We start from the raw sequence: 15,622 nt of genomic DNA on the forward strand, positions 1-15,622 counted from the left end.
ACTTCAAGTGCAATATTGCAAAATATATGAAAAACTATGTAGTGCAACAACGGGATATAAATATTGCAACATCGTAAAAATATGTAGTGCAACATTGAAAAACATGTACTACAACATTGAAAAAGTATGTACTACAACATTGAAAATTATGTACTGCAACATTAAAAAATATGTACTGCAGCGTCGAAAATTATATATTGCAACATTTCAAGCAGTAGTATTGCAACACCGCAAAATCAATCATGAAACATAGAAATGGGAACATTCGGAAAACATCTGTTGCAACAACCCAAAAATCCCATTACAACATTCGACAATCATCTATTGCAACATCCAAAAAAACTCATTGCAAGTTTAAAAAAAACTCATTGCGACATGGGAGAAAAACAACAAAAACGTACGCACAACAAAAGGGATGGGTTCGAGGTGCAGGCTACTCCAGCCCCTGGCCCATCACCTTCATGTTCGTCGAAGGAAGGAGGGAATACGATTCAAAGGTGGTCGAAACCTTAGCCACCGCCGCATCCCTCAGATCTGAAGGAGGAGGAGGGCTCGGATCCAAAGGAGGAGGGCTCAGATCCAGAGAAGGACCAACCTACCTCGTCGGAGCCGCTGCCATCATCCGGTGGAGGGAGCAGGAACCGGGTCACTGGGGAGCATGGGGTAGCAATGGAGGTCGCGGAGGGGGAGGGAGGGAGGGAGCACTGGCGGGCGGGTGGGACGGGCACGGCGTCCGTCGAGCATGTCGCAGCTGTGAGCCGGGGTGTGGGGATGGGGGAGCAAGCGGCAGAGTGGGATGAGGATGAGGGAGCGCGGAGCAGGAGCGGATGAGGGCGGTCGAGTCATTCCGTGTGCGACGGGTCCGTCCGAACGGAATAAACGCCCGCTGTATATCATTATCAAAAGTAAAACACATAACATAGTGATCTATATAATAAAATTTTATCTTCCACCCGATAAATTTGAGATAGATTTATACGTGAACTTTGAAAAATTATAAGATATCAAATTTCAAGCCAGATAGCTTAGTCTATTAAGTAGATTCTAATTCCCTCCGATAAAAGGATCCAAACGGCCCTAAAAGGAATTAGAGAGTCCAAAATGGCAGATCGAAACTTTCACACGTACATGCACGTTTATGTCCTGATGAAAGTGAAAATACAATCGTTACAGTCGCCATTCTTCGATATCCACATTCGACGGATCAGACTAGGGCGTATTCTTTTTTATGGGAGAAATGACTAAATACTAAATTTTAGTTTTAATTAGTTCCTTAAATCAAACACCAAAGACTAAAATAAAAACTAGGAACTAAAATATAGTAATCCCTTGAGAGCTGCTAATTGGAACTAATGAACCTTTTACGGTTTATACCCCTCTTTTTTTCTCCTCTCTTATAGTCTCTCTTCTCCTCTTTAGTCTCTAAAAATAAACATCATTTTAATTCATATTTTAATTCATGTTTTAGTCTGTCGTCCTGCGACGAGAGAAAAGAACACAGCCCTAGAGACGACGTGACCCTCGAATGAGCCCTTTTCTTGTCTGACATCTAGCCCCGGCCTCTTGTGGTACACATCGACGCGACACTCCGACACGCTACGGCCTCTCGGCGGGGTCAGGCAACAAACCGGGCAGCAGCACTGCAGCAATGGCGTCGAGTTCGACCATGGATTTGGCGATGGGCCCCGGCGTCCTCCTCCCCCGCAGCGCGGTCCCATACGCCTCCTTCGCTCGAGGAAGGGGAAGGAGCGCGAGCGGGAGCGGGAGGAGCAGGAATCTGGCGCTCTCCGCTTCCTTCTCTAACGGTACCCGCATGATCCCCTTTGTTCGATCCCTTCTTGTACTGAAATAGGTTCTATTTTTTGAATTAGTGGAGTGTATCAGTGTATGTGCTTGAGTTCAGTCCACGAAGTTGGTATATCTTGAGCTGAAGAATTGATGTAGAGAATTTAATCTTGATCAAACACTGTATCCTTCCTTTCTGTAGTCTCTAGGGTGTGCACTGCGCAGGCGTGCCCATGTGTGTTGATTCATCCAAGAAAATAAATTGTGGGTTCTTGATTCCATAGTTCGCTTCAAACTCATTGGAAGTTAATTTTAGTTTTTTCAGCAAATCCACACTACCTGATACAGAAGTAGCTACAAAGAAATTAAGAAAAAAAAACGTCAGAGAATGAGTTTTTTGCAGAACACATGTCTCCTGATACAGAGACACTAATTTCACTTCTTAATTTCCCTGGGCACGTGACATATGTTGGCACACCAACTGTTTCAGCATGCTAACGTATGTCTCCCTGTGGGTGTAAATCTCCAAATCGGTTTCTTTTCTCTTGTGGGAAGTGGGAAATGATTACCAGTGGAGTTCATGGTGATGAATGTATAAGCGGGTCTAAATTTTCACGATGCAGGTGCAGCAGTGCCATCCCTGACAACTGACTCAGAGAAGAAGGGCCCGGTGATAATGGAAATTCCACTGGATCAAATCCGGAGGCCACTGATGCGAACACGTGCCAATGATCAAGTCAAGGTGCAAGAACTCATGGACAGTATCCGTGTCATCGGCCTCCAAGTACCTGTGGGTATCTATATCTGTATCTTTTCCTTTTATATTTCTTCATCCACGAGTACAATTATTAGTTAGTCCTGATCTACCTAGATGGGTTTTCTATCAGAATTGGGCACTCTTCTTAGGAATAACACGTATGAATCAACTTGTGATTATATTCTGAGCCAATGCATATACATGTTCCACATTACTGAATTCATTGAATCACAAAGAATATGTTTTTTTTCACAAGAAAAGCAGATTTTTATGTGCCCAATGTTTCATTGAAGTTCATGTTAATATGTACTCCCTTCATGATATGACATTATGCCATAGTTATCAGTTCTCTTAAATATGTGTGGATGTAATTTTTTTTCAAAAATGTTCTTTATTGTTTGGAACTATATAGATACAACATGAGATAAGTATGACCATCTGTTCCTGGTGATCCAATAAGAGCTGTTCGCATTTATTTTTCATCACAGTTATCTGGAAAATGGGACACATAATGAAAAAATGCATTATTAATGATGAAAAAAAATCTATGCATTTAAACTCTTATAAGCTCACAAAGAGCAGAAAAGGGCGTACCCAGTGCAGAGAGCTCCCGCTCTGTGCGGGGTCTAGGGAAGGGTGTCAGTGGCAAGCCTTACCCTCGCCTGTGCAATGCGAGGAGACCACGACTCGAACCCGGGACCTTCCAGTCACAGGCAGTAAGACTCTACCGCTTGCACCAGGCCCGCCCTTCCACAAAGAGCAGAAAAACACCAATTTAATTAGATTGAGCTTTGCTAGGATCTGTAGACATCTGTTTCCTACAGCTGACAGCTGAGCAACATTATGGAGCACATTGCTGGACTTTCTGGCTGCTATGATTCTTACTTGGCTCAGTTTCTTCACTAATGCAGATTGATGTGCTGGAGGTCGATGGGATCTACTATGGTGGGTAGTCCAAGATTCCAGAACCAATTTGTCACTCATGCTCTCAGTATTTGGAGGTCCAGATCCATTTTCCCTGCGCTGAATATTCTCCTGTGTGATCTTCAGGCTTCTCTGGATGCCACCACTATGAGGCTCACCAGCGCCTTGGTCTCCTGACCATCCGCTGCAAAGTTCGTCGCGGGACAAAAGAAACACTGAGGTCAGAGCATCTTCCTTCAGCTTGGACGATTCATTCCATTTCAAATTACTTGATGCACTTGTTGGAGTATGAGAGTATGAGTGTATTAGGCCCATGAGGCCCATGTATGACTAATATACATTGCTACCCTTCTAGGGTTAGCCCAATAAGACTTACACAATTCTAGCATGGTATCCAGCTAGGCCTTCCTCCCTCCCCTTCCCCGACCAGCCGCCAGGCGCCGCCGGCCGGCTTGCCGCCGCCATGGCTGGCCGCCCTCCCCCTCCCCCTCCCTCCCCAACCTACTTCCACGTTTTCCCCTCCCTTCCCTACCCGTCGTGGGCCCAGCGCGCGGGCGCCGGCCCCCTTGCCGCGGACGCGGATGGCCGGGCCGCCGCCGCTGTCGCTGCGGGCGTGGGCGCGGGTGCCGGCGCGGGCGCGGGCGCGGGCGCGGGCGCGGACACGGGCAGCCTGCCCACTGCCGCCGCCGCCGCCGCTGCTGCAGGGGCGGGCGCAGGCGCAGGCAGCCACGCCGCTGCCGCTGGGGGCGCGGGGGAGACCCTGGAGCCTTTCTTCTTCCCCGCTCCCCCTCCTCTGCCGCCCCCTGCCCCTCTCCAGACGGCAGGGGCCAACTCTGCTCTCGCCGCCGCTCTCGTGGCTGCACGGGCTGCTGCTGCGGACAGCCAGGCCCGGGTGCGGGCGGCCGCCCTCGCTTTGGAGCGCGAGCGCGACGCGGTTGATGCCCTGGCCCGCCAGATCGCTGAGGCGGAGCAGCTCCTCGTCCTCCCTACATCCTGCGACACCGCGGCCACCTCTTCAGGCTCGACGGGTCACCGCGCGTCTCGCACCACGGTCATCTGGCACGACCCGGCCGACCCGCACGTGGCTCAGCTCCACTACCAGGCCGGGGGTGTCCAGAACATTCGACTCCTCGTCCCGGTCGTCCTCGAGCCTGAGTCGCCCTCTTACGCCCGCTGGAGGGACCTGGTTCTCCTCACCCTCCGCCGCTACGCCCTTGACGACCACGTCCTAGTCGACGCCTCGGTCGCGGTCCAGACCCCATCGTGGCTACGCCTTGACAGCGTCGTCCTCTCCTGGATCATCGGGACGATCTCCCTGGACCTCCACGACCTCGTCCGCTACTCTGCTGACGCTCGCCGGGCTTGGCTTGCGCTCGAGGGCCAGTTTCTGGGCAATGCCGAAGCCCGGGCCCTGCGTCTCGATGCGAGCTTCCGCACCTTTGTTCAGGGTGACCTCTCCGTTGGTGATTTCTGCCGGCGCATGAAGAGCATGGCGAACTCCCTCGGCGACCTTGGCTGGCCCGTGGAGGACCGTATTCTGGTCCTCAATGTCCTCCGCGGGCTCAGTGACCGCTACGCCCACCTCCGGACGTGGATCACCCGGCAGAGGCCCTTTCCCTCCTTCCTGCAGGTCCGTGACGACCTTGTCATGGAGGAGCTCACTCAGGGCGTCCAGCCAGGGTCCACCTCTGCGCCAGGGTCCTCGTCTTCCTCGACTGCCCTGGCCGCTACTCCTCCGGCGCGTTCGTTCGCTCCACTGCCGTCGTCGCTTCTTGGTTCTCCTCCCCCCGGGCCGGGCGGGGGTGGGGGGGCCGTGGCGGCCGCCGTCGCCGCGGAGGGGGGCGTGGGGGCCGCGGGGGCCACCACACACCGGCTCCTCCAGGGAGCCACCAGTCGCCCGCAACTCCACGGGGTGCAGCCTGGCCCTCTTTCCACAACCCGTGGTTGGGGCGCATCTCCATGTGGCCCTTCCCGGCTCCAGGTGGCGAGCCTCGCCCACTAGTGGCCTTGCTCACTGGAGCTCCTCCGGGGATTTACTCCCCGTCTGCGTGGGCTACACCTCCCGGCGCATCTTCGTGGGTGCCACCTCCCGACACCTTGCCCGGGCCTGTCGGTTGGAACCCGGCGGCCTTGGCCCGATCCTTCAGCACCATGGCCCTGACACCGCCTGCCGGTACCGACTGGATTGCCGACTCGGGTGCCACTTACCACACTACTCCAGACCCTGGTATACTCTCCTCTATTCACCCTCCTCCCTCTCATCCTTCGTCCATCATGGTCGCGAATGGTTCGTGTATTCCAGTCACGTCCATGGGTGCCGCCGGCACTCATGGTTCCTTTCTTCTTCCTGACATTCTTGTTGCACCCTCTATGGTTCACAACCTTCTTTCTATTCGTCGTTTTACAGCTGACAATTCCTGTTCTGTTGAATTTGACTCTACTGGTCTTACTGTAAAGGATTTGGCTTCCCGGCGTCCTCTTCTCCGATGTGACAGCACGGGACCCCTTTACACCCTTCGGCTTCCGACGTCTGCTTCCTCTTCGTCACCGTCTACTTTGTCAGCTGCCTTCGCCGCCACTCCTTCTTCCACCACTTGGCACCGTCGCCTCGGCCATCCTGGACGTGATGCTCTGACGCAGCTTAGTCGCAGTTCCGACATTGGTTGTACTCGGGCTCACGATGAGCACTTGTGTCATGCGTGCCAGCTGGGCCGTCATGTTCGTCTCCCTTTTTGTTCTTCTTCTTCACATGCTACGCATGTGTTTGATCTTGTACACTGCGACCTATGGACATCTCCTGTCATCAGCATTTCTGGGTATAAATACTATCTTGTGGTGGTTGATGATTTCTCGCATTATTCGTGGACTTTCCCCTTGCGTGCAAAGTCGGATACCTTCACCACTCTTCTCCACTTTTTCGCCTGGGTGTCTACTCAGTTCGGCCTTACCATCAAGGCCGTCCAGTGTGACAATGGCCGTGAGTTCGATAACGGCACCTCCCGTGCCTTCTTCCTCTCTCACGGTGTCCAGTTGCACATGTCTTGCCCGTATACCTCCTCCCAGAACGGCAAGGCCGAGCGCATGATTCGCACCACGAACGACACCATGCGCACCCTTCTGCTCCAGGCGTCGCTTCCTGCTCGCTTCTGGGCCGAGAGTCTGCACACCTCCACCTATCTCCTTAACCGCCTTCCTTCCGCTGCCTGCCCGGCTCCCACACCACACCACGCTCTCTTCGGTACCCCTCCTCGGTATGACCACCTTCGTGTCTTCGGGTGTGCGTGCTACCCTAACACCACTGCCACCGCTCCCCACAAGCTGGCTCCCCGTTCCGCTCTGTGTGTCTTCCTTGGGTACTCCCCGGATCACAAGGGGTACCGGTGCTTTGACCTCACCTCCCGTCGGGTCCTCATCTCTCGCCACGTGGTGTTTGATGAGTCTGTCTTCCCCTTCTCCACCACCACCACACCATCTCCCACCCCCGATCCTGACCCCTTCTCTCTGTTTCCCACTGACACGGTGGTCCAGCCGCTTTTACCGCTGTCTCCTGCAGGTACTGCTTCCCCGTGCCCCCGCTCGCCGCCCACCAGTGACGCCCCTGGCCCTGCGCCCTGCCCGGGTCCGGAGGCATCGCCCTCCGGAGCTGCCCCTGCCCCTCCGTCCGCAGCGGGTCCGGGGACACCGCCTGTCGCACCTCCTGCGCGTTTCGCCCAGCCGGTGCACGTCTACCAGCGCCGTGTGCCGGCGGCAACGCTGCCTCCGGCACCACCGGGGTCCACCTCTCCACTGGTGACGCCTACACCACCGGTGGCTCCTTCTCCGCCGGCGACCCCTACACCGCCGCCGCCGCCTCAGGCTGCCCGTGTCGTGTCGCCGGTGTACCACCCGCAACTCCTTCACCGACACCCGCGGCATGTTCACCCTATGGTGACGCGTCACGCGGCTGGTACCCTGCGGCCCCGGGCTCTCGCGACGATGCCCGACGACCCGCAGATCTCTCCTGTACCCTCTTCCGTTCGCGACGCCTTGTCGGACCCTCATTGGCGCCGCGCGATGGAAGAGGAGTACGCGGCTCTCCTCGTCAACCAGACATGGGATCTGGTGCCCCGTCCACCCGGATCAAGTGGATCTGGACACACAAGCGGCGGGCTGATGGTACCCTTGAGAGGTACAAGGCTCGCTGGGTTCTTCGGGGTTTCACTCAGCGCCCTGGAGTTGATTATGATGAGACTTTCAGCCCCGTGGTGAAGCCGGCCACCGTACGCACAGTGCTCTCCCTGGCTCTCAGTCGCTCTTGGCCTGTGCATCAGCTGGACGTCAAGAATGCTTTTCTCCACGGGACTCTCACCGAGACAGTCTACTGCAGCCAGCCAGCGGGGTTTGTTGACTCTTCTCGTCCGGACATGGTCTGCCGGCTCAACAAGTCTCTCTACGGCCTCAAGCAGGCCCCCCGGGCGTGGTACTCTCGGTTTGCTGCTTTCCTGCTGACACTGGGGTTTGTGGAGGCCAAGTCGGATACGTCCCTGTTTATCTATCACCATGGAGCTGAGACTGCCTATCTGCTGCTCTACGTTGATGATATTGTCCTCACAGCCTCCAGCCCGTCCTTACTCAGCCGTGTCATCGCCTCTCTTCAGCAGGAGTTTGCTATGAAGGATCTTGGTGTGCTCCACCACTTCCTCGGGGTCACTGTTGAGCCTCGCCCCACCATTCTTCTCCTTCACCAGCGGCAGTACACTCTTGATATCCTGGAGCGTGCTGGGATGACTAACTGCAAGCCCTGCTCTACTCCAGTTGACACACAGGGCAAGCTGTCAGAGGCCGTGGGCACCACCGTGGCAGACCCCACTGCTTACCGGAGTCTTGCAGGTGCCCTTCAGTACCTCACCTTCACCAGGCCAGACATCACCTATGCAGTACAGCAGATATGCCTTCACATGCATGATCCCCGAGAGCCTCACCTCACTGCGCTCAAGCGCCTCCTCCGTTACCTCCGCGGCACTGTCGACTACGGCTTACTCCTTCAGCGGTCTTCCTCCACCGAGCTCGTCGTCTACACTGACGCCGACTGGGCCGGGTGTCCGGACACTCGGCGCTCTACCTCCGGCTACGCTGTCTTTCTGGGCGGCAACCTGGTGTCCTGGTCGTCCAAGCGCCAGCCGGTGGTCTCCCGATCCAGTGCCGAGGCGGAGTACCGAGCTGTCGCTAACGGCGTGGCTGAGGCCTCCTGGCTCCGACAGCTCCTTGCCGAGCTCCACAGCCCTCTCTCCCGGAGCACGCTGGTCTACTGCGACAACGTCAGTGCGGTGTACCTCTCCACCAACCCCGTGCAGCACCAACGGACCAAGCATGTGGAGATCGACCTACACTTTGTCCGTGATCGGGTTGCCATCGGCGATGTTCGGGTCCTACACGTCCCGACCACCTCCCAGTTTGCCGACATCTTCACCAAGGGCCTCCCGTCCTCGACCTTCACCGAGTTTCGCTCCAGCCTCAACATCATTGGTGGCTAGTTGCGTCTGTGGGGGGGCTCGTGTGTGTGCCTCTTTTCATGTCCAGTCTGTAACTCCGCTGCGACGGTAGTTCAGACTGCGGGGGGGTGTTGGAGTATGAGAGTATGAGTGTATTAGGCCCATGAGGCCCATGTATGACTAATATACATTGCTACCCTTCTAGGGTTAGCCCAATAAGACTTACACAATTCTAGCAGCACTGAACTTCAGTCTACTCTTTCAGGCACCATATGCGATGAGTTGGATGTTATTGATGGCTACATCAGCTACAAAGTGATCTGTGTATCTAGAGCTTAAACAGAACCTTCCATGGTCTTTTTCATCGTCTGTAATTCTCCATACCTGTAAATGTTGCCCAAACAGAGTGTGAATAGTACTTCTGTACTCAGCAGCAAGAGGAAATGTTAATTCTTCCAACAACATCCTTTTCGATCAGTGGATCTTCCATTTACATGGGGTAGCACGGATCTTCCATTTACATGGGGTAGCACGACTGGATGAGTAGCTGATGTAATTTGAGATTGGATGGATGAGTACCACCCACTCAGTAGATCATTCCATTTCTACATGATTTTTGTGAATTTCCTACGTTCCAAAAGGGGTATAAGAATAAGAATGATGTTTTTTAGCTGATAAATGGCTTAAATTTATGTTGTTTATGCGCATATAAATAGAGCGTCTTAGTTGAAGCTAGCATTCTTATCATTTATTACAAATTTTGGACACTCACATTAAAAGGGTCAATTTTATCAGTGGAACAAGAAGGGTCTAATAAATAATTAAGAAAAATAGGTCCGATAGGAAAATGGCGCTAGAAAAAGGAAGATGCTTGTAGCTGTAGCCCAGTATGGAGTTTGGGCCGTGATCGCAACTTCGCTATCTTTTAGTCGGGCCCAATTGATTAACCAGTCCATTTTTTCTTCTCAGACACGCGCACTCTCCCCTAAACCACCACTCCGCAAAGCGGCTCGCTTTGCTTTAACACGCGCGAACGCGCACGCACCGAGGGAGGGAGACGGCGATGGAGATGGATTCGGCGGCGGAGGAATGGCGGAGGAAGGAGCGGGAGGCGGCAAGGTGCACCGAGAAGATGGAGGTGGAGAAGGAAGCCAGAGGGGAGGGTAAGGTCTGGAAGGGAGGCGCGGAAGCGGAGGAGGAGGTGGAGGACGGGGGCGGGGGAGACGTGTACAAGTGGGAGAAGGGCGGCGCGATCGGTCGGAATTGGAGGATGCAGATGCAGGGGCACCAGAGGCAGCCGTTCGAGGCGGGGCACCGCCCGTTCTGGAGGCCGATAGGCGGAGGCTGGAGCGGGAGGGAAGGCGGGAGAGGAGGGTTTCAGTTTCAGCGCCACCCTTGGTACGGCGCCGTGTAATTGCCTCATCCCTGCCTTCTCCTCGGTCCTTGCATCTAACACGGTCTTGGCCATGTTTGGTTAGGGTTCTTGGTGATACGTGTAGTTGTGCTTGGTGTGCGATTCTTTACTGGTGATGCATTTCTTGCCTGTTCTTGCTGGAGAAAAATTGTTGGCATTTCACCTTGTTTAATTGCTTCTTAGTTCTTGCCAGTGGCAGAGCTAGGAATTTTATGGAGCCTGGGTGGAGACAAAACGCCATGCTAGTAGTAAGGTCACCCCAACGCAGAGACCACATGGTTTCTATGTTCATTAATTAGGATATCAACTAAGTAAAAAGATGATGTGACACTACAATTAAAAGAGAGAATGAAATTATTTCTGAATAAGAAACTATGTCTACACGGGAACTAAGACATGAAGAGTTGTGATAGGTAGACAAGTGACGCAACATTTGTATTACTAAATAAATGTATTATGAAAATATATTCCGAGATTTATCTAATGATACCAATTATGTATTATAAATATTAATATTCTTTTATATATAATTGTCAAAGTTAAAAAAAGTTTTACTTCTCGGGAAGTAAAAATGATATTCTTTGTAAGACGGAGGGAGTAGTTTCTATGTATACTGTCTACTAAATTAATAGACATAGAAATTATCTATGGTTTTTAGTATTGTTAGTGCTCTAACAAAGCTATGTAAAATAGGACACATAATTATATAATATAGAAGCAAAATTAGACAACCAAAATAGTTTTAAGTTTTAAACTAAAATAATTACTAAGTCCTAGGTGGCGCCTGCTCCCTACCTCATCTCTGTACTACCTCATCTCTGTATGTAGCTTTTCTTTTTGAGTTTTATTTAGAAACAACTTTTCTTTTTTTAGTAGGGTCTGTACGTAGCTTCTTCTTCTTTTTTTGCTTCGAGGGAAGTCTGTATGATAGCTATTTATGATGACCGAATTGGCCATGTACTAGCTTAAACTAATTGGCATGGTGCGTCTTTTACTGGGTCAGTGAGATGTCAATGCGGAGCCAGCGGAGGAGCCCGGGCACCGGCCCAGGGTGGCTGGGCCTTGGCTCCGCCCATGGTTCTTGCTACCAGGATGTGAATGTGGTGGGGTTTAGGGCGATCCCCTTCACTACATTGTGCAGCGGTGGGCTGTTAATGCTCTTTTTTTTTTGGTACCTGTGCCATGGGCATGAGATGTTGCCTGTAGGGTACGAATGCTTTGTTGCAAATTCTAACAACACATACTTGTTTCAGATGCATGTGTGGTTTTTTATACATAAGTTTCTTGGTACAATTATGGAAGAGAGGATAACACCTGGTTCAGGGGCCTTGAGGGTTCAATCCGAGTTCCTGTTATATGGATGATTTTGCTGTTGTTAGTACGTATTCAGGACGATGCATGTTTGGTTCCAGCTCTACAAGAAATACTACATAGCAGATTGCCCATTGTTCCCCAGAGTTATAGTAGCTGTTCAGTGTTCATGATTGCTTAGTTTTGGAATTTTGGAAGCTTTTATTATCTGATCTATGCTTGTTTTGTTAGCACTATTGAACTGTTTCTTGCAATGGAGGAAAAAAAAAGGACAAACCCAATGCTGGCGGCTCCCACATGAGTGGGCTCTGGGGAAGGAATAACCAAGGCAAGCCTTACCGCTGCATTTGCAGAGAGGCTGCGTCGAACTATTTTTTGCAATGGAGAAGGCTAACCAATTTTTGGTGTCCGTAGTAATGTTGTGCTTTTATCTTGTTATAATTCTGTCATTGTTGGTGTACGTGTAGATCTTGATCATTGTTAGCATGATTGAAAATGTCAAGACTTACTATGAGTTCAGTCGCTGCCAAATCTTCAGAAGTTAGCTACCGAATGTCTTCTTTGCATATTACTATCGTTTCTACCATTTTAATGGAATCTGCAATGCAAAAATGAAACACCTTTAACGAGCCTGTAGTATACAATGCCACCATTATTAGCATGGGGACTTGTATTTTCATCTTTGAATGTTGTGTTTATGTACTATTATTGTCTTTTCTTTCATTTTGAAGGAATCAGCGGCACCAAAATTCAGACATCTCTAACAATCCTAGAGTATATGGTGGTGCAGTTATCATCTGCAATCATGAGATTAAGCGGCAATTCTTCGAACAGAAACATTTTGCCCTACCTGGTTATGCTGCAACTTTTATAAAGAAGATCAGAGCTGGTATGCTTCTCTTTCTGTTTGAGCATGAGGAGAGAAAACTCTATGGAGTGTTTGAGGCAACTTCAGATGGAGCACTGAACATTCTTCCTGATGCATGTGCTTCATTGTGCAAGCTTCGACCAGCTCAGGTAAGTATGCTTTTGCTTTTGGTTTTTTTCTCATGGTTTTACCAGTCTAGTGCTTCATGTTCTTTGGCAGGCTCAATTATTCATTGCTTCATGTTACCTTTCTATGAATCTTTTTTTTTGTGAATCATTGACTCAGTTGTTGCTTTGTTTTGGTTTATCATGTGTGAACATTCTGATAAAGGTTTCTTTTATTTTGCATACCTGGTCTTTGAAATTCAGGTTCTTTTCAGAAGAGTTTGGTTTTGTAAGCCCCTAACTGAAGCTGAATTTTCTGATGCCATTAAAGGATATTGTCTCCAGCCTCAAAGGTCCTTCTTTGGTATATCATACCAACAGGTTCGCTGTTTCTTATGTGTGATGTAATTCAGCTATTGCCGTTAATTAGAAATTACTTGCTACTGACCTTAGGATTTTGTCATGTACAGGTTCTGAATCTTGTGGACTTATTTTCTTCAAGAATGATCAGGCTTCAACCCTACCAAAAACCAAAATCAAAAGTTTTATGGGACTACAAAATCTCTCTGGCTCGTACTCGTCGAGAATTCAGGTTATACACTCATAGCAATGGTTTTAGTCGTCTGCCTTCTATGTTCTGCAACAATAGAATCTCTTTACCACACATTCCATTCATGCATGCCAAACATAATGGTCAGCATCCTGCTCATAAACATGAGTCCCCTCTACACCCTTGCCCTAAGCCTGTGGTCTTCAAGTCACCAGATATCATAGAAAAAAACAAGCCAGACGATGCTGATTATATACCGCTTGAGCTAGATGATTGCAACTCTGACAGTGATGGAAATCAGTCAGCTTTGATGGGGACTGTAAGCTTTCATTCAACAATGGAGAGTAACATCAGCTGTGAAGATCAAGTTCCCAAACCATTTAATGGAAAACACACTAAGGATGATAGGTGTTGTTTACCTGTGTTGAACCAAAGGTTCGTTTCTGAAAGTGAAACTGGTCAGAACAATGTAACTCTGCACATTATGAAAGGGAGCGAATCAGAGTTGGAGGCCAAGGGGTGCAAACAAAAGGGAACCATTCAACTTGAACTCTCAGATGTCTTACCCCTAACGAGAGCTTGCAGTTTGGCAAAAATGGTATCATTTAGCTTTGGTGGCAACGGGATTTCTATTACTTCTGATAAATCATCATGCATCCCTACACTTGCTGGAATACAACAGAACAGAGAAGCAGTTTTGAAAGAAAGGAAGGAACACATTAGCTTTTTGGCCCGAGGTATTCAGAGTGAGAGAGATGCTTCAGCAAAGAGGAGTAAGCTAACGAGACCTTCATTTGCAGAACGATATAGGAATCAGCATGCCCAGTGGCGCTCTAGAAATAGCAGTTCACAGGTGACTCGATCAGGCATGCACACTTCTTTCTGATGAGGAATGGAGGCAGAAGATCACATTTTAGTCCAGGTAGCAAGATAGGAGTTGATGATGACAGCACGTAGCACTAATGCTTGTTGCCTGTGAAATTTTTGGTAGAATTGCTTTTTGGCCTTGGTGGAATTTCTGTTGATAACTCCACGAGTAGCATAGCTTAGGATGGTTCCATTATGCTTTTGTCTCGCAGTACCTGAGCTACTGTAAATAGGCTGTTTCAATCATCGCATTGTTATCTTTCAGTTGGTTACATTGAGACCTAAATTCAGTGTTCTGAGCTATGATTCTGTAAGGCGATCTTAATATGCTTCTAACTTATGTTTGGCTGAGATTCTGTGGGCACTTTGTTGATAAGATTACTATCTCCATTACTTGGAGACTGTCCGGGAATATTCTTTTCAGTGAAATTGATTGTTGATTTACTGCCATTGTTCTCGTGTTAATGTTCAGATATGGATAAAATGATCCATGGCTAGCTTGTTACGCTCAGATGTGAAGGCTTTGTCCTTCAGATGTTCATGTACGGACCAACTTGTATCGTGCCTCGACAGCTCGCCGACTAGGCAACGATCTTTATCCTAGGCAATCGAGGACGCTTGGGATTCATGACACAACCAAACAGCCTCTACAGCTTCATGTTGCCTCCATGCAAGATAATCTCTGCCGTCAAAATTAGAATTTGGTCCAAGACAGTTGACACATATTGACATATGGGCATATAGCATATCAGTGGTAGAACAACTAAAACCAAGACATAAGAATGCCATCCAGTTCCAAGATTTTACATACACATGTGCCACAGTCATTTCCTTATTCATATACTCTCGGCAAAATATCCCACTGTATGCATAAAAATATAGTATTTATTTCTAAACTGCTACTTTTTTAGGGAAGACATCTGATTGATATTATTATTAATAATAATTTTTATATTTATATCTATATATATCTTATAATCCTAAGCCTCACTAGCTATTCTCTCTCGTGCAAGCAACCCACTCAACAGCCCACTATCACATGCATTTAATTGTAGTCATTAGTATGCCACGTCATCCACTACCATTGATTTATAATAGTTTATTCCATATTTCATATCCATATCCATATCTATATCTCTTTTAAAAGAAAACCCCACTAATACTATTTCTCTGTTTCCATGTTGTGCCATGTCATCACCATTGTTTTAGCCATTCAATTTTCAGCAGCCATCTCCATCCTGACCGTTAATTGTTTGTGCAATGTATAACCCCGCTTCTTTTACTTCCTCTCTAGCTTTAGTAACTGATGGTAGTGCTACAAAAATGCCCATCAAGAGCCTATCCTTTCCATAATTGCGCCCAGCCATTACAGACCTCACAAAGAGGCACAAACGCACACCCATAGTCCAATCGGTTCCTGCACAAAACTGATCGAAACTGACGCACCGACTAAGGCCCTATTCATTTCGCTGAAAAGCCAGACTGGAAAGTACTATTCGCTGATTTGTTGTAAGAGAAAAAAATATACCATGACTGATCACCTTCACAAAACTGAAACTGACACACTCCAT

General features: G+C 49.4%; 3 protein-coding genes across 3 annotated transcripts; all 3 read left to right on the forward strand.

Moving 5' to 3' along the window:
• The first annotated feature begins 1,580 nt into the window (after positions 1-1,580).
• LOC136528667 (sulfiredoxin, chloroplastic/mitochondrial-like) lies at positions 1,581-9,611 on the forward strand. Its single transcript, XM_066521630.1, has 5 exons — positions 1,581-1,805; positions 2,409-2,575; positions 3,454-3,487; positions 3,593-3,686; positions 9,203-9,611. The coding sequence occupies exons 1-5, from the start codon at positions 1,649-1,651 to the stop codon at positions 9,216-9,218; spliced, it is 468 nt and encodes a 155-aa protein (XP_066377727.1). The 5' UTR covers positions 1,581-1,648; the 3' UTR covers positions 9,219-9,611.
• On the forward strand, positions 3,930-5,477 carry LOC136528562 (uncharacterized). The gene has a single exon (XM_066521537.1). The coding sequence runs from the start codon at positions 3,930-3,932 to the stop codon at positions 5,466-5,468; it is 1,539 nt and encodes a 512-aa protein (XP_066377634.1). The 3' UTR covers positions 5,469-5,477.
• A 2,340-nt stretch (positions 9,612-11,951) lies between the features above and the next one.
• LOC136528666 (uncharacterized) lies at positions 11,952-14,362 on the forward strand. Its single transcript, XM_066521629.1, has 3 exons — positions 11,952-12,679; positions 12,899-13,015; positions 13,105-14,362. The coding sequence occupies exons 1-3, from the start codon at positions 12,554-12,556 to the stop codon at positions 14,068-14,070; spliced, it is 1,209 nt and encodes a 402-aa protein (XP_066377726.1). The 5' UTR covers positions 11,952-12,553; the 3' UTR covers positions 14,071-14,362.
• Positions 14,363-15,622: the final 1,260 nt, after the last annotated feature.

The sequence above is a fragment of the Miscanthus floridulus genome, chromosome 19 (genome assembly GCF_019320115.1).
Source record: "Miscanthus floridulus cultivar M001 chromosome 19, ASM1932011v1, whole genome shotgun sequence".
Lineage (NCBI taxonomy): Eukaryota > Viridiplantae > Streptophyta > Magnoliopsida > Poales > Poaceae > Miscanthus > Miscanthus floridulus.